Source organism: Mytilus trossulus, chromosome 14 (genome assembly GCF_036588685.1).
Source record: "Mytilus trossulus isolate FHL-02 chromosome 14, PNRI_Mtr1.1.1.hap1, whole genome shotgun sequence".
NCBI lineage: Eukaryota > Metazoa > Mollusca > Bivalvia > Mytilida > Mytilidae > Mytilus > Mytilus trossulus.
In genome coordinates, this window is record NC_086386.1 from 30,544,825 (window position 1) to 30,571,286 (window position 26,462).

General features: G+C 31.8%; 1 protein-coding gene across 1 annotated transcript; it reads right to left on the reverse strand.

Annotated features, from left to right (window-relative positions):
* Positions 1-421: 421 nt before the first annotated feature.
* LOC134695634 (periodic tryptophan protein 2 homolog) lies at positions 422-25,433 on the reverse strand. The gene is made up of 19 exons (XM_063556948.1): positions 25,332-25,433; positions 23,614-23,726; positions 22,245-22,339; positions 21,665-21,764; positions 20,522-20,665; positions 19,359-19,494; positions 18,752-18,863; positions 18,386-18,449; positions 17,626-17,781; positions 16,577-16,784; positions 15,063-15,211; positions 12,420-12,567; positions 11,536-11,686; positions 10,897-11,077; positions 9,700-9,847; positions 8,649-8,823; positions 7,247-7,465; positions 1,290-1,515; positions 422-632 (listed from the first exon to the last, which is right to left on the reverse strand). The coding sequence occupies exons 1-19, from the start codon at positions 25,347-25,349 to the stop codon at positions 437-439; spliced, it is 2,739 nt and encodes a 912-aa protein (XP_063413018.1). The 5' UTR covers positions 25,350-25,433; the 3' UTR covers positions 422-436.
* Positions 25,434-26,462: the final 1,029 nt, after the last annotated feature.

The following is a 26,462-nucleotide window of genomic DNA, read 5'->3' on the forward strand; positions in this document are numbered from 1 at the left end:
CTAACTTGGTACAGGCATTTTCTTATGTAGAAAATGGTGGATTGAACCTGATTTTATAGCTAGTTAAACCTCTGACTAGTATGACAGTTGCACCACATAAATCCATACTTGATCAGTGTTTGGTGGCAAAATTATTGCATTTTTCAAGGGACATAACTTGTTTTCTTTTAAATATTTTGACATTTCTTTATGCATGTTGTTACTAGAGATTGCTTGAGGTTTGAGTCTGTACAACAGAAAATTTTATAATTTTTCATTTGTAATTGGCCATGGCAAACGCAAGAACAGTAAAACTGACACCACCTATTTTGGAAATTGATCTTGTGTTTGGTTGAAATAAGCAATGTGTCTTATTCAAAACAGGACTGAAGAAATTCCCAGCTTATATTTGGAGGCATACCTCATATAATACAAACACAAAAATTGCTATTTTTATTTATTCAGTATCCATGAAATTTGACATAAAATTTTCATCTTCTGATGATGCATCTCCAACTTCCTCTAAACCTTCTCCATCATCCGACCTTGAAGCCTCACTATTAGATTCATTGTCATCTGCATCATCTGTGTGTTTTCTTTTAGATTTTGACAAAGCTATTATATATTCCATACTGTATCTATTATGATCACATCTGAAAAAAGAGAAAATGTCAAGGGAATTTTTCTTTATTTCTTTTTCAAATTAACGTTACAAATTAATTGCATAACCTGTTTTTTGTGCATCCAGAGGTCTAGACCACTCTGAAAACTATATTATATTAGAACACACCTGTGATATTGCAGGTCCCTGACTGAATTAAAGTATATAACTATGAGCAAGCCTTATTTTAGTATAAGCATTGAATACACCGTTTGGTGGTGCGCCTGTCAGATGAGAAACGTACAGATAAGGTAATAAGTAACAGGTTAAAATACTATTGGTATCGGTATCCAACTCAACCCGGAACTTCTTAATGATTGGCAATTTCAATTACGTGGAAAATAAAAGGGCCTGAAGTGGTGTGTTTTTTAATCTACACCTTTGTAATACAAATGTATATTAGTCAATTATAAAGTTAAATTCTTTGATTCATTGTTTTTACGTGATGACGGCTGACAAATTGGACCTTGTTATTTTAGTATTATAGATTATAGTTATGACATATAAATTGAAACCCCCAAAAGTCAAATTGTCAGTAACACTATGTTGCATTATTAGTAAATAAATATTTGTAAAATTTTATTTAAATTTCTTCTTTACCAGTAATTAATGTCAGAAGCCATCTTCTATGCCGTTTAAATATACTTACAATTTTCCAATATCATCATATTTTCTAGTTATATTTTTCTGCATTGCTCTAAGTGTTGTCATAACTTTCTGTGATCTTTGTTTTAGTTTAGGTCCATGACACATTAGAAGTTTATTTGTCCATTTGAGATAGAATTGTATATGTGCTGATGATTCTATTCCTGATGCCAGATAATTTAACAGTTTATCTACATATATCTCTGGGAGATTCTCACTAATAACATCAACTGAAAACACCAATTCAAGTTTAGTAAATAACATAAAGTTTTATTTTTATAATAAAAAAAAAAAATAAAAAAAATGTAATACATGTAGTTTTAACATTTATTAGCTGACATGTAGGAGCAAAAACCCTGACCATGTTGTCATGTTGAAAGCTGTATGGTGACATGAAGCTTTTTAAAAACATGGCATTTTGACTTTGATTGATATTTGTCTAATTAAGAATCATTTAATATAATAGACCACTTTTGAGTTCATCCGTCACCGGAAAAAACTTGTTAATTATACACGCTTTTATCACCGTCATTGGTGCTTTTAGGGGCGTCGTCACTTCCCTTCCAATGTTGAGCGAGTGGTTGGAAAACTATAATTCTATATTGTACGAATTATTCGGCAAATTGAATTCTCAAAATTGACAATCAACACTGCTGTCATTAGGAATTTGTCAGTAAGTACCTACAGAGCAACCATTATTTCTAGTTTATCCTGTACAAAGACGATCACTAAGACGCTTGATGAATGTAAATAGTGCAGGGATACAGGCGACCCCCCTCTATCTGGTAAATGACGTCATAAAGGCGTGCATAATTGACAAGTTTTTGCCGGTGACGGATGAACTCGAAAGTGGTCTATTGTATCAAACCTAGTGATGCTGGCCAGTTATCTAGTTTTTTATTAATTTTTGACAGTCAGTAAATTTTGAGTTAATGCCACATGTTTTTAATCAAAATAACACAGTTTACTGAACATGGCAATGTGATAGTGCAAGTGGAACATGGTGACCTATTCTTATTTACTGTGGATTCATTAATATTCGTTGGATACCAATTTTCGTGGATTTTGTGGGTACAAGAGAACCACAAATTTAAATGTTCAACGAATTACAAATATTATGAAGGATTGTATGCAGACTTTGTCAAAACCACGAAATTAAATATTCACAAATATACAGGTTTTCCTCAAACAACGAAAATTGATACCCACGAAAATAAATGAATCCACAGTTTTATTCTTTTAAGATACTGTTGATTCATTTATTTCTGTGAACAAGAGGCTCTCAAGAGCCTGCATCGCTCACCTGAATTTTTTTGGTTTAATCTCTCATCAATGATTATTTTGGCTTTTCAATTTATTTAAATGTTCTTTGAATCGTCCTATTTTCTTCAAAAGCAAAAAAAATCATTTTCTCCTATGTTCTATTTTAGCCATAGGAGCTATGTTTCTTGACATATAAGGAAATGAAATATAAAATTTATACTAGATACTCTAAAACTCTGAAACTCATTTAGCCTAAGTTTGGCTGAAATTGATACAGCAGTTTCAAAGGAGAAGATTTTTTAAAGTAAGTCAACATGATGAACAAATTGTGAAAAAAGTCTTTAAAGGGCAATAACTCCTTAAGAGGTCAATTGACAATTTTGGTCAAATTGACTTATTTGTAGATCTTACTTTGCTTAACATTTTTGCTATTAAGAGTTTATCTGTATCTATAATAATATTCAAGATAATGACCAAAAACTGCAAAATTTCCTTAAAATTACCAATTAAGTGGCAGCAACCCAACAATGGGTTGTTTGATTCATCTGAAAATTTCAGGGCTAATAGATATTGACCATTGAACATTTATACCCCATCTCAGATTTGCTCTAAATGCTTTCATTTTTGAGATATAAGCCAAAAACTGCATTTGACCCCTATGTTCTATTTTAAGTAATGGCGGCCATGTTTTTTGATGAATCAAAAATCAAAGCACACACTTTGTGCAGGATAATCTAAGGAACAATCATGCTAAGTTTCATCCAAATCCATTAAGTAGTTTCAGAAGAGAAGATTTTTTAAAGTTAGCAAATATGATGAACAAATTGTGAAAAATTGTCATTTAAGGACAATAACCCCTTAAGGGGTCAGTTGACAATTTTGGTCATATTAACTTATTTGTAGATCTTACTTTGCTGATCATTTTTGTTGCTTACAGTTTATCTTTATCTATAATAAAATTCAAGATAATGACCAAAAAATGCAAAATTTCCTTGAAATTACCAATTAAGTGGCAGCAACCCAACAATGGTTTGTTTGATTCATCTGAAAATTTCAGGGCTTATAGATCTTGACCTCATGAACATTTTTACCCCCATGTCAGATTTGCTCTAAATGCTTTGGTTTTTGAGATATAAGCCAAAAACTGCATTTGACCCCTATGTTCTATTTTAAGTAACGGCGGCCATGTTTTTTGATGAATCAAAAATCAAAGCACACACTTTGTGCAGGATAATCTAAGGAACAATCATGCTAAGTTTCATCCAAATCCATTCAGTAGTTTCAAAGGAGAAGATTTTTTAAAGTTAGCAAATATGATGAACAAATTGGGAAAAATTGTCATTAAAGGACAATAACCCCTTTAGGGGTCAATTGACAATTTTGGTCATATTAACTTATTTGTAGATCTTACTTTGCTGATCATTTTTGCTGTTTACAGTTTATCTTTATCTATAATAATATTCAAGATAATGACCAACCAGATGCTCCGCAGGGCGTAGCTTTATACAACCGCAGAGGTTGAACCCTGAACAGTTGGGGCAAGTATGGACACAACATTCAAGCTGGATTCCGCTCTAAATTTGGATTGTGATTAAATAGTTGACACAGCATAGGTTTCTGACACAGAATGAATGTATTCAAATGAACTTAAAATTTTTGTTTTCTCTTAGAGCAATTCACTATGCTGTTGAATATTAATCCTCTCAAAAAAATGTTTGAAGAAATTTTCTTTTTATTTATGAAATTTCAAATGAGAAAAATTGAACCCAATTTTTTAATCACATCCCCCTTTCCCTTATTCCAAAACTAATTTCAATTAAAATATTCTAATGGAGTTTGCAACAATTACTACTCATTTAAATACATCATAAAATATTAAGATGTAAAAAAAAACTGCTTGTTATCACTGAATGGTAAAGATTATTTAAATTTATCAGTTGGTAGTAAAAAGTGAATATACATTGTATATTGTATATAACAAAGATTTAAGTTGATTCTGGACAAAGAAAGATAACTCCAATTAAAAAATAATCTTGCATATATTTCTTGCTTACTTTACTGGACAAAGAAAGATAACTCTTAATTAAAAAAAAAATTGCTATTTCACAATATTGTGAAATTAGATATTTCTTGCCATTGCACAATACTGTGCAATTGAAAAGACTTGCTATTGCACAATACTTAATATAATAATTTTAGATCCTGATTTAGACCAACTTGAAAACTGGGCCCATAATCAAAAATCTAAGTACATGTTTAGATTCAGCATATCAAAGAGGCCCAAGAATTTGATTTTTGTTAAAATCAAACTTAGTTTAATTTTGGACCCTTTGCACTTTAATTTAGACCAATTTTAAAATTGGACCAAAAATTAAGAATCTACATACACAGTTAGATTTGGCATATCAAAGAACCCCAATTATTCAATTTTTGATGAAATCAAACAATGTTTAATTTTGGACCTCGATTTGGGCCAACTTGAAAACTGGGCCAATAATCAAAAATCTAAGTACATTTTTAGATTCAGCATATCAAAGAACCCCAAGGTTTCAATTTTTGTTAAAATCAAACTAAGTTTAATTTTGGACCCTTTGGACCTTAATGTAGACCAATTTGAAAACGGGACAAAAAATTAAGAATCTACATACACAGTTAGATTCGGCATATTAAAGAACCCCAATTATTCAATTTTGATGAAATCAAACAAAGTTTAATTTTGGACCCTTTGGGCCCCTTTTTCCTTAACTGTTGGGACCAAAACTCCCAAAATCAATACCAACCTTCCTTTTATAGTCATAAACCTTGTGTTTAAATTTCATAGATTTCTATTTACTTATACTAACGCTATGGTGCGAAAACCAAGAAAAATGCTTATTTGGGTCCCTTTTTTGGCCCCTAATTCCTTAACTGTTGGGACCTAAACTGCCAAAATCAATACCAACCTTCCTTTTGTGGTCATAAACATTGTGTTTAAATTTCATTGATTTTTATTTACTTTAACTAAAGTTATTGTGCGAAAACCAAGAATAATGCTTATTTGGGCCCTTTTTTGGCCCCTAATTCCTAAACTGTTGAAACCAAAACTCCCAAAATCAATCCCAACCTTTCATTTGTGGTCATAAACCTTGTGTCAAAATTTCATAGATTTCTATTAACTTAAACTAAAGTTATAGTGCGAAAACCAAGAAAATGCTTATTTGGGCCCTTTTTGGCCACTAATTCCTAAATTATTGGGACCAAAACTCCCAAAATCAATACCAGCCTTCCTTTTATGGTCATAAACCTTGTGTTAAAATTTCATAGACTTCTATTCACTTTTACTAAAGTTAGAGTGCGAAAACTAAAAGTATTCGGACGACGACGCCAACGTGATAGCAATATACGACGAAAATTTTTTCAAAATTTGCGGTCGTATAAAAACTGCAAAATTTCCTTAAAATTACCAATTAAGTGGCAGCAACCCAACAATGGTTTGTTTGATTCATCTGAAAATTTCAGGGCTGATAGATCTTGAGCTAATGAATATTTTAACCCCATGTCAGATTTGCTCTAAATGCTTTCGTTTTTGAGATATAAGCCAAAAACTGCATTTGACCCCTATGTTCTATTTTAAGTTTTAGTTTAAACATATTTTATTGTTCAAAACAAATGGATTAGACACAAGTTTTCCAACTTAGTTCCGTCTTCTCCATTCTCTATTTTAAGTAACGGCGGCCATGTTTTTTGACGGATCAAAAATCGAAGCACACACTTTGTGCAGGGTACTATAAGGAACAATCATGCTAAGTTTCATCCAAATCCATTCAGTAGTTTCAGAGGGGAAGATGATTGAAAAATTGTTAACGACGACAGACGACGATGACGACGTCGACCACGACGGACGCCAAGTGATGAGAAAAGCTCACAAGGCCAGGTGAGCTAATAAAAATGTTTGTTGATTGAGGAAAACTTGTATTTTCTTGGATATTTGATCATTTGTGGATTTGCAAAATTAAAATTAAATTGCTAATGGAAATGGGGAATGTGTCAAAGAGACAACAACCCAACCAAAAAGCAGACAACAGATGAAGGCCATCTAGTCTAATTACAAACCTTTATAAAAATATGTACTTTGTGTAGTATTTGAATTCCTAATTTACCTATCTGCAGTACATAAAGGAAAAATGATATCCCACAAATAATGAATGAATCAAGAGTCATTATCCCTTTCCTCCATAATGACGCTTTTTGACGCCACCCCCTTTACTCCATAATGACGCCTTTTGACGCCTGTGTAGTACCGCAGTTGAAACGCTTTGACTACAAAGTGTCTGCAGTAGACTTAATAAAATTTGTATCCAATATGAAAAGGAATATCATAGGAATATCCAACTTAAATTATTTGATGAAATATTTGTTTTTAGCAATGCATTAATACTTTAAAGTATATTTTCAGCATTTTATTGAAAAATCCTATGCAAATCAGGTATGCCAAAAAAAAATTCAATGGAGGAAAGGTTTATCTCAGTCTCTTCAATCTGTTATTTATCACTTATATTGTGTTTTTCTATCCTGTTGTTTGTAATCGTCATTTGTCCTTATTTTGGCCATGGCATTGTCAGTTTGTTTTCGACTGATGATTTTCATAATCCCTTTGGTATATTTCACCTCTTTATTTTTGGACTTCTTCAAGTTTTACTGAAACCCTGTTATACTTACTGTCAGAATATGGTATAGATTCTAATACTTCTTGTATTAATTTGCTTTCATTCAGTCTAAAGCTAAGTATAAGTGCTGTAGAGTATTCTTTTTCAAACAACTTCTTCCTCACGTTCACAGGTGTAATTTCTATTTCAAGGTCATAGGGGTCAAAGACCAGGTTCTGGTCTAATGAGTATATTAGCATTCCTTCTGTTGTAGTTGCTGCCCAGGATCTGCCTGATAATAAAAATGTAAACAGTTAAATTATTTATGAACTGTTTATAACTCCTTGTGACATCTCCTAAAAATAAAAACCCAAACAGAATGAGGGATTTTGTTCTTACTCTACATTACTGAGAAATAAATAATGTGCAATAGGTTATAAATCATAAAAATTGTAAAATAAATAAATTTAGGACATGAACTAATCACAGATACCTGGATTAAAATTTGTATGCCAAACATGTGTTAGGGAGACGTGTAAGCCAAGGCTCCACATTGAAGACCGTACTTTGACTTTTAATGGTTTAATTTTACAAATTGTGACTTGGATGGAGACTTGTCTCATTGGAACTTATACCACATCTTCTTATATCTACTTATACATAAAACTCATCAGTGATGCTTATATAAATGTTGAAAACACTAAACACAGAACAAAGTTAAAGGTCATAGAGGACCCAAAATTCCAAGAGGTTTTGCTGAAAACATCAAATCATTCTTTGAACATTTATAATATGCGATGGTATTTTCATGTGTCTTATATTTAAATTTCAAATTCTTTTCTGCATCTTCATAATCAAAGTTATAAGCACATGAACATTAAATCCAGAGTAAATCAGCACATAGAAAAAAGACACCTAACATGCCTAAACAAAACCCTAAAGTTTTAACTGTATAAAACCCTTTTTTGATTTTTTTCTGTCTTTTTCCTCTTATTTTTTACACTGACTAAAGACTATCAAAAACTAAATAAATGTGATAGATGCCCATTAGGGGTTTAATATAGTGATAAAACCACCTTTGCTATTGGAAAATTGTCTCATATATACATACCCCATACCTTCTTATAGCTATATACAGAATAATTATCATGTAAACATGAATTCATAACATTGCCTTGTAAAAACAATATCAGGCCAAGTTTTACTGAATGTTTAAAGGGAAACAACACATATGAATTTCTAAAAAAAAATTGAAAAGCAAAATCATTGTATTAAATAATGCTTACTCTTTTACCAAATTTGTATACAAGAAAACTCCCTGTCCTTATTAGAACAGATAAAAACAGATTAAATGACCCAAAAATATCTGTAACTAACATATTATGAAATGAATTTATGTGATGTTTTGCCAATGGAAATTCATTAGATGAAATGACATTGTAATATTGTCTTATTACATGTCTAGAATATGTTACCTGTAGGTGAGAACCTTATACATGACACTCTCACTTCTGGTTTCCAGTGTCGAGAACTCATGTCCCCTTTCTTGACCCCTGGTAAACTGAGGGATTGACCTTGTTCGTCTCCCTCTCCTTGATCTACCAATGACAAACTTCCCCACTCTGTCATTTTCTTTTTATCTAAAAATTCCTGAAATGATCAACAAAATATGTATTATTTCAGAAATGAAACTGAGTTAACCAAATATATTTAGCATTATTATGGATTCATTGTAATTTGTGAAAGCCAACTTTTATTGATTTCTTGGTAATAGGTCAAAAACATCAAAATTAAATTGTTCCACAAAGTATACAATTTCTAATGAATTGTGTCTTAACTTTTGCAAACCCACATTCTATATACATAATACACATGAAAAGATGAGTTTTCCTAAATCCATAAAAATTAGTATCCAGGAAAACTAAACAAATCGACAGATTCTAATTTTAAGGATATGATACTTAAGACTAAATCTTTGAAGACTTATAAAATCTATCTTCAGTAGTAAGTACCCTTGAGGTCAAGCAATATGTCAGTTTTAAAAACGGAATGTCAGAGATTTTAAAAGAACAAATGGGGAATGTGTTCATTGGACACAGATGACCCCAATTTCATGCGTTATAAAGGTGCATATGTTCCATTTGTCAAGAGGCATGACACTAGAATTAATGGTATAAGTGACGCCACACAAATTTTAACTTGATCGGTGTTTAGGGTTATAACAATAGTGTATAAGTATCAAAAAATTGATTGAGGCAAACTAAAGTTAGAAACTGGAAACAAACAAACATTCAGTATTTTTTTCCATTTGAAAAGGATCTTAACTCAAATAAAAGTGATTCAAACTTGACTTGTATTTTTGTGGTCATAAATTTTGTTTATCAGTGTCATAACATTTGATAGTTGGAGAACAGAATCAAATATCGAGGGTGCTAACATACAGAAGAACAGGGGTAAAATGTAATTATGACCTCTGTGCTAAGTTGGGGTCATTAAAATATTCATATATTCTTATTTCTGGCCTACCTCCATCCCATCAAAAGACATGTTACAGGAGATCTCAAACTTTTTCATCAGTATCTGATCCTGGATGGAGTATATACACACATTCTTTGACCGACCAGCGGCAAGGAGACATTTACCATCAGCAGAGTAACATATTGTATTAAAAGCTCTGAAAGAAAAATTCTTTATATGGTAGTGATAGGTTTTCATAATGATATGCATTTTTAATGATATAATAGTGTAATGATTCAGTATTTTTGTTTGTAGAAATATTTTCATTCATATCAAAAAATGAAGTTTTAAAAATTCTAAAAGATTTACAATTTAAAGCAGTAAAATACTTACCAAGTATATCTGAATATCCCTTTACAAACATGATAAAAAATAACAAAACACAATGTGTCAAAAACCAATTGTAAACAGATGTCTTTAACCACCAATCACAATGTTTTGATACATGCTTTCAAAATACCATCCAATCTTTGAATTGGCAGTCTTGTACATTTTACAGTTAGAAGTCAACACTCATGTAGTGATTTAGGAATAAATAATAAAGCAGGACAGCTAATTATGATTCCAGAAAATATAAGGAGAAATATCTGACATTTGTATTTAATTGCTTTATGTTTGTGAAAGTCCAGATATATGTAGCAACTAACAAAACATAACTATTTATATTTTAATTGAATTATTTCATATAGTTAAAAGCTGCTCTTTATTTTCATGTTGCAATGCAAGCAAATATATTCCAATGAATGAAATCTGAAATTAAAGTAACCAGTTATTCTTTTCAATTTTTGAACTGTTCACAATTCACTAGGAAAGTTGCCAAACATTGACATAATTGGAAAATAATGTAAATTTGAAATTAAAAGTTGAATTTGAAAAAAAAGTACATGGATGCCCCACTTGCACTATCCTTTTCCATGTTCCATGAACCATGAAATTGGGTAATAATCTAATTTGGCATTAAAATTAGAAAGATCATATCATAAGCAACAAGTGTACTAAGTTTCAAGTTGATTGGACTTCAGCTTCATCAAAAACTACCTTTACCAAAAACTTTAACCTGAACGGATGAACAGACGCACAGAGGGACGCACAGAGGGACGAACGAACAGAGCCACAGACCAGAAAACATAATGCCCCTCTACTATCGTAGGTGGGGCATAATATAGTAGGTGGGGCATAAAAACAAAATAATACGGATAAACCTACTTCCCAAAAGAAGCTTTCTTGGCAGTGATCTTATCCATTTCTTTCCTACTGTAACCTAAATCATGTCTTCCCTCTAATGAGCCTGTTTGTACTACATTCTGTGTATTCCAGAAAGTTATCTGTGCATCTAATGTTGACACTGCAATCTCCTCTCCATCCGGTCTGAACACAACAGCTAACACTGTAATCAAAAGATAAATGTTTAAAGCTTTCTAGAACAGAAGATTGTGCACCATCCGGTCTGAACACAACAGCTAACACTGTATGACTGTAATCAGAAGATAAATGTTTTTAAGCTTTCTAGAACAGAAGATTGTGCTCCATCTGGCCTGAACACAACAGCTAACACTGTCATCAGAAGATAAATGTTTTAAGCTTTCTAGAACAGAAGATTGTGCACCAACTTATATTCACCAGCCATTTATTTTTGGCGATTTTTGTTAAAAGAAAAATTATGTATCTATAAATTGTTGCAAATATGTCTAATTGGATCCATCTGATCTGTAATTAAGGTTTTCACTTTTTTTTTAAATGTCTTATAAACCTGGATTCAATTCTGCAGTACATCATATTGTTGCACGACTGCAGGAAAGTTGTTGCAGAAAGTCATCTCTTTAAATTATAATTTTGCATACTTACCATCTGAATTGACAATAATATTTTCCTTTGCTCCTTTATTCTCAAATACATCCCAAAGTTTGACTGACTTATCCCATGATCCACTAGCTAATAATGATTGTTTTGGACTGAAGCTAAGGGAGCTAACTGGCCCTTCATGTCCTGCAAGTACCTGTAAACAAAACATTAAAGACAGATATATTTTAAGTCCAAACAATAAAAGAAACTGATTTTTTTTATCATTCTAGATACCTGATTGTTCAGTTATTGCAACAGATCTGTTTAATCTAAATTAACAAATCCTTGATACAGTACCTATAAATACTGTGGATTCATTTATATTTGTTGGATTACTTTCAACCATCACCAACAAAAGGAAAAAACATTTTACAGCAAAATGCATTGAGTGTGTAAGTAAAGGTAATATCTACATGATCTATGACTAGCTTGCTTGTTAGCTGAACCGTGAAGTCATTATAAGGGAAGGTATACTACGCTCTTTTCAGAGAAGTGTAGTCCTAAAAACAAATAGTTTGGTTATCTGGCAGACTAGTCTTCTCTCAATTATGTTGAATCGAAATGTAATTCTAGGATTTTCAAAAAACTTTGATTAAAATGTAACAGGTTTACCACTATGAGTTGTTAAAGGACCAATGAACCAAAACCTATATCTTTGCTTTGAGGAAATGTTTGCTTCATGTTTCTCACATCTATTATGTTGGTGTATGAACTTGTTTTAGATGTAGGTTGTAATACTCATTGACAAATACTCCAAGAAGCCATAATTATATACAAAAGTGATATTTGTCAATTTGTTTAATAAATTGTCTCACAGTACTATGGTCTGATATATATCTGTTTCATGCCCATTATTTTATCTCGAACATCAATATTTAAATTCTTACCTCCAACAATCTCCCTGTTTGCATTGACCACACAAATATTTCAAACACGTCTAACCCACCGGCACAAACTATGTCTCCACTGTTGTCTACTGTTATACATGAAAACTGTACAGGTCTTGGTGAAGTAAATGTACGGAAGTTACGATACCTTAAAAATTAATAATATTAATATAAATTACAAAAGTAGAGACATTCTCCTTAGTGTAAAACACTAACTAGATCTTATCTCAATGGAAATTCTTCTAGGGTTTATCTTAAATTTAAAATTTGATAAATCCGTATGCAAGAAATGACTCAAAAAATCTGTATGCCTTTATGCTATATGAAATTTCTCATGTAAGAACAATTCATTCTATAACAATTTCATTGATATCATGTGATAAATCTAGAAACCTTAAAAATGATACTTAATCACTGTTCTATAAGTCTTTTTTTATTCATACCCTGCCACTGGGTGTCTTAATCCTTACCATGAGGGGGCTGTAATATTATGGCCTTACCCAAATCACCGTTATTTGGCACCAATGGTGCTCCATACATTTTGAGGTCAGCATAATGTTATTTTATTCCAAGTGTATGCATGTTACCTCAATCTTACACTATTAATTGTCATGTTTCTCACTTTTAATGTTCATTTTGAACTCAAATATAAACCTTGAAAATTGAAATCGGACATAACTGGAATTTTTGGAGGGGTGAGCTTACCTTTGAGGCCTGAAACATGAAAGTTATGAGACCTAAAACTTTCACAAATGGTGTAAACTGAAGATATATAACTACTGATTGATTATCAAAATATGCCTAGGCAAATATAAACTAGAGGCTCTCAAGAGATTGTGTCGCTCACCTGTTACTGTATTTACTGATGTCGGTCATCTTGGTTGGTAGGTGGGGTCATTAGACACTTTTTTTAAATAGAAACCATAGTGATGATTGTGGCCACGTTTAGTTTAATATGGCCCATAGTTTTAGAAAAGATTTTTGTACAAGTTACAAAAATGATGAAAATTTGTTCAAAATTGACTATAAAGGGCAATAACTCCTTAAGGGGTACTCTTACAATTTTTATCATGTTGACTTATTTGTAGATCCTACTTTGCTGAACAAAATTGCTGTTTACAGTTTATCTCTATCTATAATAGTATTAAAGATAATAACCAAAAACTGCAAAATTTCCTTAAAATTACCAATTTTAGGGCAGCAACCCAATAACGAGTTGTCAGATTCATCTGAAAATTTGCGAGGGGATAGATCTTATTCTGATGGACATTTAAATCTTGAAAGATTTGCCATAAATGTCTTAGTTTTAAAGATAAAAATCAAAAACTGCATTTTACCACTATGTTCTAATTTTAGCCATGTCGGCCATTTTGTTTGGTAGGCGGTGTCATCGGACACATTTTTCAAACTATATACTACAATGATAATTATCGCCAAGTTTGGTTTAATTTGGCCATGTAGTTTCAGAGAAGAAGATTTTTGTACAAGTTACAAAAACTGACGAAAATTTGTTAAAAATTGACTATAAAGGGCAATAACTCCTTAAGGGGTTGACTGACAATTTTGGTCATGTTGACTTATTTGTAGGTTTTACTTTGCTGAACATTATTGCTGTTTACAGTTTATCTCTATCTATAATAGTATTCAAGATAATAACCAAAAACTGCAAAATTTCCTTAAAATAACCAATTCAGGGGCAGCAACTTAACAACGGGTTGTCTGATTCATCTGAAAATTCTAGGGCAGATAGATCTTGACCTGATTAACAATTTTACCTCATGTCAGATTTGCTCTAAATGTTTTGGTTTCAAAGATATAAGCCAAAATATACATTTTACCCCTGTGTTCTATTTTTAGCCATGGCGGCCATCTTTGTTGGATGGCCAGGTCACCGGACACATTTTTTAAACTAGATACCCCAAGGATGATTGTGGCCAAGTTTGGTAAAATTTGGCCCAGTAGTTTCAGAGGAGAAGATTTTTGTAAAAGTTTACGGACGACGGACGACGGACGCAGGACGACAGACGACGGACGCCAAGTGATGAGAAAAGCTCACTTGACCTTTCAGGTCAGGTGAGCTAAAAAGAAGATGTGGTATGATTGCCAATGAGACAACTATCCACAAAAGACCAAAATGACACAAACACTAACAACTATAGGTCACCGTACAGCCTTCAACAATGAGCAAAGCCCATACCGCAAAGACTACTTCCGGTTGCAGGTCTAGTTAGAGTAAAAATTGGCAAAATTCAGATAATTTGAATTTTAGTGCAAATGACCTTCTTTATACTGGTGTACCCAGATCAGTTTCACTCCAATTTAACAACTATTGTGATAAATGTGGTCACAGGGGTCCACTCTACATGCAAACTACAGTTGAATTTATCTATTAGCATCCCTCAAACTTCCAGGTCGAGAAAAAGAACAGAACAACATCAAAATTGACTCTTCTTGCACATGAGGACCAACTTTGGGGCAAATACCCAAACACCCTTCAAAAATAACATCATAAATATTAAAACTCATCATATATACAAGGAATAAAATTTGTATGCTAGATATGCATAAGGTCTACAAAAGACTCATCAGAGACTCTTGAATCAAGAATAGATAAATAGTTTACTATTGTTTTCCTAAAATTACCTGTTGAGATCAAAAGCTCTAACTGTACCATCTAACGATGAAGTTAACACCACCTGTCCATTCTGTGTAAAGATTACTCCCGTCACCCCTCCTAAATGTTCATTAAATGTGACAAAACAGAAACCACTAGAGGTGTTCCATACTTTTACCTATTAAATTAAAAGAGAAACTAAATATAAAACATTATTATTCTAATAGCTTTAGATGTCATTTTGATTTCATTATGTTTAAGGGTTGCTGGCAGTGAGAGGTGTATCATCAGGCGCTCTGAGTACCATGAAACAATATATAATTTTGTTGCTGTTTAATGGAAGTTTGTCATAAACATCATCATTTTACTGAGGTCAAGCTCATAACTTATTATTTAAGATTTATAAAAACCTTTTATGAAAATGCAAGACGTAGACTTAATATTTGACACTGAAAAGTTCAGTCCTATCCTGATTCAGACATCAGTGGAATGACACAACATATCAACCTTACAACTTGTATTATGTCTCTGAAAATAGGACATAATTTTCCATTTGAGCGTCCTTTCTGTCAACATTAAACTCTAAAGCCTTATCAAAATATGTTACAATTTTTGTCTCAAAAATTCTTTCGATAAAATTAAATGATTTACAAACCTTGTGTATTTTTTTCTGAGAGAATAGAAGAGTTATAACATGTATAATAAAATAAAATGTTCTGTGATTCTTTATTATTAGGGCTATTCCAGAAAAAAATGTATGGGGGGGGGGTTGGAAGGTACATTGTATTAATAATACATGGGTGATGGGTATCAGAGAACTTTTCACACTATAATGCACTATTATTCTCAATTACAATTGTCTGGGTGGCGGGTGCTGACAAAAACTGCCTTCCAACCCCCAACCCTCCCATACATTTTTGTCTGGAATAGCCCTTTATAGCAAGGAAGATCATATGACTTTTTCTATGTATTTTGGACAAATGTTAAGCAAGTGATCTTTTCAATTACTGTAAATTCAGAAGTCAATACATGCATACATTTATTATTTCAAATCACTGATCAATCAAATAATGTGATGTTTTATTAATTTCATTGCAAACAATTCTTAAAGGAAAATTACCTCTGCAATTATGAATTCAAAGTTTTTATTATTGCAGACTTGCTACTGTTGCATTTTATTTGCATTCATAAAAAAATCACAACGATTTCTGTATAAGCATCCATACCCCAGTCAGGTGACTACATGTGAGTTACATATCTATCACAGAGGCAGATTTAGGGGGGATGGGCTCCCCCCCTTTTTAGGAAAAAAATTGGTTGCTTATATAGGGAATCTGAAACGTGACTGGAGCAGGCCCCCTCTTAGGCAGTCAGTGGGCCCCCACTTAGGAAAATTTCTGGATCTGAAAGTGTATCATATAACCTACCCATTTTAAATACTTAAACATTATAACCTATTTGAAGATGGCTATTTATGTCATTAAATTTTAAAGCAAGAATGTATTATTTTAGTCTGGTACCAGTTTCATCTGTTGATTCCTACCTTAGCATCATCACCACCAGTAACCAGATGTTGTCCATCAGGTGAGTAGGCAAGGCAGGTCATGTTATTGAAATGTCCTTGTTGTTTAAGGACATAGGTCTCACTTTGCCATTCCCAAACCAGTAGCTGTCCTAGACCTGAACAAGCCAGAGCTATCCAGTCACCTGTGTTGTTAAATCTTACTGATGCTATACTCTGCTCAGATATGCTATAATAATTAAAAGATATATTTTTATTGATTAAAACATGCTTAATTTGAAATACAGAGATATACCTACTCTAACAGAATTTGCATTTATCTAGATGAAAAGTTTCTAGTTAAATTCTTCTTTTTGTACGACAGCTTAATTTAACAAGTTTCACTAATTTTTATCACAATTGAAGTATTCAATCTTAATATGTCCTTTTATCCTTTTTATAAGTTATATTAAGTTTATGTCTTGTGATATTATTTGTTTCTAGTTCTTAATTTCTTTAACATCTTGAAAGCTGAGGAATTAAAGTAACACTCATATTTTTTTCCTTCTTATTGTACCTTGTATTGTATATTGATTGTTTAATTAAATGTCTCTAACATTACAGTTGTTTGATTTGAATAATGTAACAATGAATTTATATATGTGAACGCTATGAAACTCTAATGATAAATACTTTATCTTAGGAGAAGACGATCTAGGTTGGACTTACTTGTGTCTAATCAATTTTGCGATATTTTGCAAATGAAATACTGTGGATTCTTTTATTTTCGTGGGTACCAATTTTCGTGGATTAAGGAAAACTTGCAAATTCGTGGATATTTAATTTCGTGGTTTTGCCGATGTCTGCATACAAAGAAATAGAAAATTCATCATTCGTTGAACATTTAATTTCGTGGTTTAACTGTACCAACGAATTCCACGAAAATTGGTATCCAACGAATAACAATGAATTCACAGTATGTTTCAATTCTAACTAATCTGTGTATAAACTTTACAAATATATATTGTTATCCAAATATTTGTGAAATAAAATTAACACCATCAGTTGATATTAACAATTTTTCCACTTACTTTAGAGAGTGAATAAGGTTGAAGTCTGGCATCTCATGTAAGAAAAAGGAGCCATCTAAGAACCCTGTAACTAGTATATGTGTAGACTTGTGGTAATCCACACTGGTAACCCTGGGATATGATGAACCTTCAGGCCGACAATCTTTGAAGGAATGCCTGCAGATAAAATAAATTAATTTAAAACAAAAATTAAGTGTTCGGAAACAATAACAGTTGTATTATCAGTGACCTACAAAATCAAGTCTAAAATTGGTTATTTGGTATATATTTAAAACAAGAATGTGTCCATAGTAAATGGATGTGCCACTCACACTATTATTTCTATGTTCAGTGGAATGTTTAGGATGGAGCCTTAAAAGAATAACTGTTTCAATGCTTAATTTAGTATATGCTATTCTAAGGAGTACCTGTAAATCCTTACATGGATGCATGATTTTCCCTTTTACAATCAAATATTATTTGCTCATGCACATCTAAATAAAGTTAAAGATTCATGCCCATCCTGTGATGAAGACCTCAGTTAGTGTGAATATGCATCTGGTGAAATTATTTTTATCTCATAAACTGACTTGGACTTTATGAAATAAAATCATTAATTACAGAACAATTTGAGCAACAAAATTTAAAAATATCTGAAAAATTGGCTGAATATAACAGCAATTTAAAGCTGTTAAATCACTTCTCAAATTTTAAAAAGAAATATCCAGGATATTATCAAACAACACTGTATGAGGTATGAACAATTGTATATATTACTCACTTTGCTAATCTTTTATATATGACTTTTCCTTCTGTGTTTTCATCTGTCTTTGATACCGTTGTATCTAAATTACAATCAATACAATGCTACTGAATATGCATCCACCACAATTTCATATATTAAAATCTTATTTTCTAGTAAAAGGGAGACTACAAAAAATATTTTTCATCTATTTATAACAAATGTTTAAGTTTAAAGTATCCTATCAAAGAAATGAAAAAAATTATCTGAATATATGAAAACTGAAAATAAATCCAAAAGAAATTTCAAATCTTGTCACGTCAGTCAATACAATTCTTACATTTGAATGTATAAAAAGTGGAGGGAAATCATTGAAATATTTAGATAAAAACAAACCAATCTAACCTTTATTGTCTTCTTGTTCCTCGGTACGTGTAGGTTTATATGGTATGAGTCCATCTAAATCAGTATCACATTCATATACACATAGATGTCCACACTGACTTAAACTGTACAGCTTTAGTCAAGAGTTAAGGACTTTTAAAATAAATATACAAACTATTGCCTAAATATCATAGACAGGGTTTTAAAATAATGAAAATAGATATTGAGTATCTCTTTTGAGTTAAATAACTCACATGACTCAGTGGCGGATCCAGAGAGGGGTTCTTGGGGTTCCCCCCCCCCCCAACACCATTTTTTTTGGACAATCAATGCATTTGAATGACGACATATAGTTGGACACAACCTTTTTTTGACCATGGATTGGGAATCCCTCCCTCCTTTTTAAAATGACTGGATCTGCCCCAGGATATCTAACAGAAATAATCGACTGTTTTATGATTTCTATACACTACCAATTCATTACTACCTAAAATTGCATTTTGTGTCATTTACTTGCTCTTACTTGACTAGAACCCTAGTGCCCTACCACAGAGTATGTAACCGGTAAAAAAATTACATACACCTGTCAAAAGTTATTAATAAGAAAAAGTGTATAGACAAAGGATACATCTAAAGAATTGGCTTCAAAGAATGATCCTACAATGGCATCTCTGTGTCCACCCATGGAATAGACCACTAGGTTTTTGAAGTGTTGTGCGCCATACACTCTAGTGTTCATATCTTTAGATCCCACACATAACACCCTGTAGAATAAATTAAAAGTAAAATCAAATGTAATGTTTTAATCTGACATGCACACAAATTGATAAGACAGCTGAAGTGCATTTGATTCTATAAAAGTAATAAAGTCAACCTATCTGTATGAAGACCATAATACATATTCAATTGAATAAAAAAAGGCAAATGAATCTATGGAATTTCTAAATGAAACAAAAAGAGATAAATCAATGAGAAATCAACTGGATATCATTTTCTTTATAGTCGTTATTCTCAATAATATGTAACTGAATTTCAACACATCAGACTCTCTTAAGGAACCAAACATGACACATTTGGGGGGAAACCGAAAGGAAGCCCAAAAGCCGATCAGTTTAATAGAAGCGCCAAAACAGAATATGTAAATAGGATGTTGGAATGTTAAACCAACAAGGATGGACAAGTTGGAACGTAGCCAGAACAACAACAAAAGATCTAAAAGGGTAAAAAGCAGCATTGAGGCCTTATGCAACTTCTGGCGCAGAGAGAATTAAGGTTAAAATTAAGGCAAGACTCTTCATCGCCAAAGTCCTTAATAAACAAAACACAAATAAAATAGCCATCTGCCCAATACTTAACAGGGGCTCATAATTACTTTTATCAATAATAACAAATGGGAAACTGTCCATATATTCTTGACTTTGAAGGAAAATTTTAAGGCATAAAAATTGTTGTGTATAATCAATGCTTAAAAAAAAGACTTCAGAAATTCATAAAACTAGTGAACACCACAACAAACCACATTAACCATGTTAACTACCAATAACTTTCTAATTCAGAAAATAAACCACTCAGAAAAAAAACAACGACTAGCAGAAAAAAGAAAGAAAACAAAGTGAAACTAGAAAATATATCCCTTACCTATAAAGCTAATTGTAAAGTCTTTTTGTCTAATTCTATGGTGTTGTCTGTATTTATACACTGAGTGATGTATTTTAGTGATCTCTTGATATCTCCTTATTTTCTTATACAACTGATAAGCCAAGATGTTCTAATAAAACAATAAAACATTACCTAGAATCAGTCGTCCAATCAATGCAGACTGTCTCATCATAGGCTCCATAAAACGTCCTCTGTAACACAAAAGGATTAAATTCTCTGGTCTTCCCAGGAGCATGGAATAACATGATTTTATCTTCTCTGGTGACAGCAAACTTCCTGTAATATAAACAGAGGCCATACATGTACAATCATGACAGTATAGATGATGTCAGAACTTAAAGGCATATGTGACAGTTACAGGGGAGGTAATCATGACTTAAAATGTTATTTTCGCAACGTCAAACTGTGACATAGTCAAACTGTGACATTTCGGGAAAAGATGCATTTTTGACTGATTTTTATCATTCAAACTGATTTAACTTTTAAACAAGTTCCTGGGCCCCTTTTGTTAAAATGACATTCGGTTTGATTACAAACGAAGGTTATTTGTACTAATTTTCACGAAAAATTCAATGATGCAATTTTTATTTAAATTTGATAAATATACAGCAAAAAATTATGTTTTCTTCTACATGCATGAACATTTGATTAATTTAAGTTATTTCTAAACAAAATATTTCATAAATTTATAGGATACTTATACAAAAGAGAAATTATAAATGATTCAACAAAACACACATTCTGTTTATCTTTTAAAACAAAAAATTATGCATTCCTGTAGGCAGGAAAAATACGTCCACAAATCCGAATTTTTAGCAAATACCCGAAATATCAAACTCATTTTACTCAAAAAGTAGCACATGAAGGTATATTTTTTATTAGACATTTGATTTAAGCAGATAAAAATAGCATATATATATCTTAAAGTGAAAAATTAATTTGTTAAATTGGCATTTTATCAAAAAAGAATTGTTGACATCAAGACTGAAACTGGTCTGCAGGAGTGTTTGGCATGGATAGTTATTGGAAATCAGTATTATATTCGTTCTGTTGGAGTGGTTGGCAATGAATATGGTAAGTTTACTTGCCATTAGCATGATTAGGACTGAACATGGTTTGTACTTGTTCTGATGGAGTAGTTGCAGTGAAAATGAAATAGGTAATTTGTACTTGTTCTGTTAGAGTGATTTTCATGGAACATGGTATATCTATTTGCCATTAGGACTGAACATGGTTTGTTTGAGCAGTTAGAATTGAACATTATGGTATACTCACTTGCCGTCAGGACTGAACTTGATCTGATGAATGGGTCTGTGGAAGTGGTAGGAGTGTAAAACTGATTTACTTATTAAACTACATAACAGGGCTTCACCACCTACAAAACATTAGTCATTAACCAAAACAGTTTATTTTACTATCAAAATTCATCATAAGAACATAACTAGAACTAAGTTTAAACTTTTCTTAAAAACAAACCTGACCTAAAAATCATTTCTGATAATCTTTTATACAGCAAGTGTCTTTGTGTTGAAAGTTCTGTGCACATACTAATTTGATGGTAAAGTTTATCTTGAACAAGGTGTTAAAATAAGTTGCAGTTTCCCCTAGATGGGGGAGTAGTCTACATGTAGCTTTAGCAACATTTTTTGCGGTTAGAAGTCTACCAGTAATGCCAAACTAAACATATATATGGCTGACTATGTGGTATGGGTTTTGCTCATTGTTGAAGGCCGTATGGTGACCTATAGTTGTTAATTTCTGTCTCATTTTGGTCTTTTGTGGAGATTTGTCTCATTGGCAATCATTGCACATCTTCTTTTTTATCTATACATGTACATATTTGTTATTGACTTACTGTCATTGACTACAATGAGCGTGTAACCATCTGGAGATAGAGCCATACATGTTATGTTCATCTGTGTTTCTATTGGCAATGTTTCTGACTTGTTACTGGAAAAGAAATTAGACATTTTCTTTATAATCATTTACAAATTTGAAGTATCAAACAATTTTTTTCTAACCCTTGCCCAATTTAAATTCTAGTAATCATAATTCCCTAAATAATATTTTAACTCATCATGCTCATTGAAAATTGTTTAAATCAACTTACATAAATTCAAAACAAGGAATTATTTCAATCTGGTATGATTTTGAATTCTAGAAAAAAAATTGATAAGCAACATGAGCAATGAATGATGAACAAGAATGTGTCCTCAGTACACGAATGCCCCACTGGCACTATCATTTTCCATGTTCAGTTGACCGTGAAATTGGGGTAAAAACTCTAATTTGGCATAAAAATTAGAAAGATCATATCATAGAGAACATGTGTACAAAGTTTGAAGTCAGTTGGACTTCAACTTCATCAAAAACTACCTTGACCAAAAACTTTAACCTGAAGCGGGACAGACGGACGAACGAACGAACAGACCGACAAATAAACAGACAGACAAATAGACGCACAGACCAGAAAACATAATGCCCCTCTTCTATCGTAGGTGGGCCATAAAAATAACAAAACTAAAGAGGGTTAGCCATGCTACATTTTTGTAGAATGTCGACATACATTAATTTTACTTTCACTGATATTTCAGTATGAATTAACTTAACCTCCCTAAGCCATGGATTCCAATATTTTGACACATTGGAACTTGTACCAGTCAAACCTTGTGAAAGTTTGATACTTTTGTCCAGTCACTTTGGATTCAACATTATAAAAAAAGGTTGGACTGTGTAAGCAAGTGTATATCTAAAAAGAAGTGGTATGCCCAAACTTTTCTTAATTCAAGGACAATGTATAACATAGCAAAAGTTGGTAGTTGATAATTAAAATGGTATCTAAACTTAAAAAGATTCTGCAAGTCATAGAAACACTTACTGTAAACAAACTTATTTTCACGAGCGATTTATTTTCATGACTTTCGCAAGTAGAAAAATAACGCGAATATAAATTGTCGCGAATATGTACAACTTGGATCTTTCCCTATTAAACTTCATCATGTAAATCAGAAAATCGTGAAATTTAATAGGTGAAATGCGAAATAAAGTATCCTCGAAAATAAGTTGGTTTACAGTAACTCTTACTATTTTCATCATATGTTATGGTAGACAGAGATCTAGCATGGCTGTACCAAAAACATTAACAGCAACTTTTATAAATACCTATCTTCTTAAAATATCACTAAATATATACAGGTTGTTTATTGAAATTTATGAATACTCACTTTCTAAGATCAAATATGGAGATACGATTTCCCACAGGACTGATGACACTGTTGCCATCAGGGGTAAAAAGAACATTACCCTTTCTGTAAACAGATCCTAACAAGTTAGAAAACTGAAAGGAAAATATAGGAAAATATATTTTATAGGAATTTGATGGTCTGTCATTTTTTTCATTTATTCATGGACAATATTAATAATATATTTAGAACCATTTATCACCATCATCATCATACTTCATATTAAAACTTTCATAAAGTGAACATGTAATTCAGCTTTCGTTGTTTGTTTCTGTATATTATATTTTTTTCATAGTTAATATTGTTTTGACTCATTGACTATTTTCATAGTTTTACATAAATCAGACTGTTGAAACATTGTAACAATGTAAATTCTGAAATTAATGCGAGGTTTTTATTATTGCGACAAATACGACTGAGTTGTAAACGCAATAATTTAAAATCGCATTTTGAAATTTTTTATATGAATTTAACAGGATTTTTCTCAAAATCGTAAAAATTAAAATCGCATGTAAGTCTTAAATGACAAAATCACAATAATAAATGCACGCAATAATTTCTGAATTTACCGTACTTGTTTGTATTGTTTAACTTGTGTCATTTCAGGACCTTCATGACCTTTTTTTATCTTGCTATGTTGTTTGATGTTACTCATTATTGAAGGCAGTAAAGTAGGCTATAGTTGTTAACTTAAGTTCTATGTCGTTTGATCTCTGGTAGAGATTTGTCTCATTGGAAATCACATCACATCTAATTCTTTTGTGTTAATTAAATATGTAGACATTTAATATTATTTTTCTACCTGATTTACAAATCTGAATAATTGAAGATATCAGATCATATCATAATACATGTTATAATAATGCTCTTTTCTATGTATGAAATTCTTCTTCTTTGTTCTTTCATTTTATATATATTGCAATGTTGTAACAACCAGAATATTTAATCGTTGCATCTTGTCCTTTTGTTGATTTTTATAAAAAGTAAGACTTCTAATATGTCTAATAATATGTCTTCAACTTAGACATCCAAACTTCTGTCTATCTGAAATTTATTCAGATTTCATTTTGATTGTTCTAAATAATATATGATGAAATGCTCGACACAACTGGCGCCAAGTTAACCCAATCCAGTTTTAAATATGATCAACAACTTAAATGGCAACTCAATTAGATGTGACTCCTGCAGATCTTAATTTTGAATTTTCCACTCAGCTTTTACATGTTTTAGAACTAGCCAATATATTTAGCATGTTTAATGAAACTATTTATTTTGTCTGCTTTGTTCGTGCTTAAAATCTTGTAAAAATATATCTGCTTTTCTTTTTACTATGAACATTTACGCTTCTCCAATAAATCTGCTTTACTTTGAATGTCTAATGTGTATGTGTTATAATATGCTGAGCATCTTAAGACTTATTAATAATATTGTAGTTGTTGCTATTGTTATTTAGCCTGCATTACACTTTGATCTACGGAGCAAATATTTGTAATGGTTCTTGTAAACCCAACTCAATACAGTTACATTTTCTATTCAATTTTTTTAAATATACATTTTGCTGGAAACCAGATTACATGATGACACCAAAGACAAATTGTCACTTTACAAATTATACTTATTAAAAACGATTGCTAAAGAGATTGTGAAATATTGAATTAATTTAAAGTATTTGTTTGAATTAAGCATATTATTTCATGTACTTTGTATGCAAATTTCATTGTTCTGCTTTCGTAATACGACTTTTAACCATAAAACATGATTGTCACATGGCAATGTTTTCGTCTTGAAAATAATCTAAATTTGAATCGGTGACGGAATAATATACGGATAATGAAATAAATAGTAAAACGGATCGGACAAGGAATCTTCAATATAAACATTAACGGTAAAACACGTTTTAGACTTACATAATGAAAATATGTGTCCTTGGAAGCTGTGAAGAGTCTCTGATAGTTAAAAACATAATTTAATTTTAAAGTCTATTCCAGAGCAATAGTGTTTGAAGTTTAGGGCTGGAAGTTTGATTTTTAAATAAAAATGAAAGATAAATGTATTTAACTGTAAAAACAATGTCGTAACATATCAACCATAAAATTGAAAATGAAAATGGGGAATGTGTCAAAGAGACAACAACCCGACTATAGTTTGTTTTGTGTCTTTTTGGTCTTTTGTTGATTGTTGTCTCATTGCCAATCATGATACCACATCTTCTTTTTTATATATAGAACAGACAACAGCAGAAGGTCACCAATAGGTCTTCAAGTGCAGCGAGAAACCGTCTGCACCCGGCGGATGCGTCCTTGTATTCAATCCATTGTTGGCAGAATTTACAAGTAAACAGTATGTTTTTTCATAGGTTTCAGCTTGGAACAGTATATCTAACATATATATATAATATGTTCCTGGTTTAAGAGCAAAGAATTTTCAGGGTAAAATAATGGCCATTTTTAAGAGACCATTTTAAACTTAGAATATTAAGGGCATGGACATGAATACATGAAACAAGCAATGCTCATTTTAACAGGAGTATGCCAGTTACCTCCTAAGTAGCTACCATTTGATTTTAGGGAGGGGCTAGCGGATGAAAAAAAGAACAAACGTTCCTTACAATTGTTACATTACAGTCGTTTTTTCTTCAAATTAGTAACTAATTTTGACTTCCCTGAAATTCGGTTTCTGTTTTAAGTGACCGTGAGAGTTCTTGTGTAGACTGGCGAAATGTTACTTAGAAAGGCGTTTTGAAAATTATAGCAGCTAACTTGGTACGTATCTTGAGTTACATTTTGCCACGTATAGCCCATGTAACTGCAAAAACCTGTACACTCATTATT

Coding starts and splice junctions, on each gene's coding strand:
- LOC134695634 (XM_063556948.1), bottom strand. Junction 17,782..18,385: donor ATATATAAAAGATTAGCAAA/GTGAGTAATATA, acceptor TTTTATCTGCAG/GCATTCCTTCAAAGATTGTC. Junction 633..1,289: donor TATGATGATATTGGAAAATT/GTAAGTATATTT, acceptor CTCTTTTTTCAG/ATGTGATCATAATAGATACA.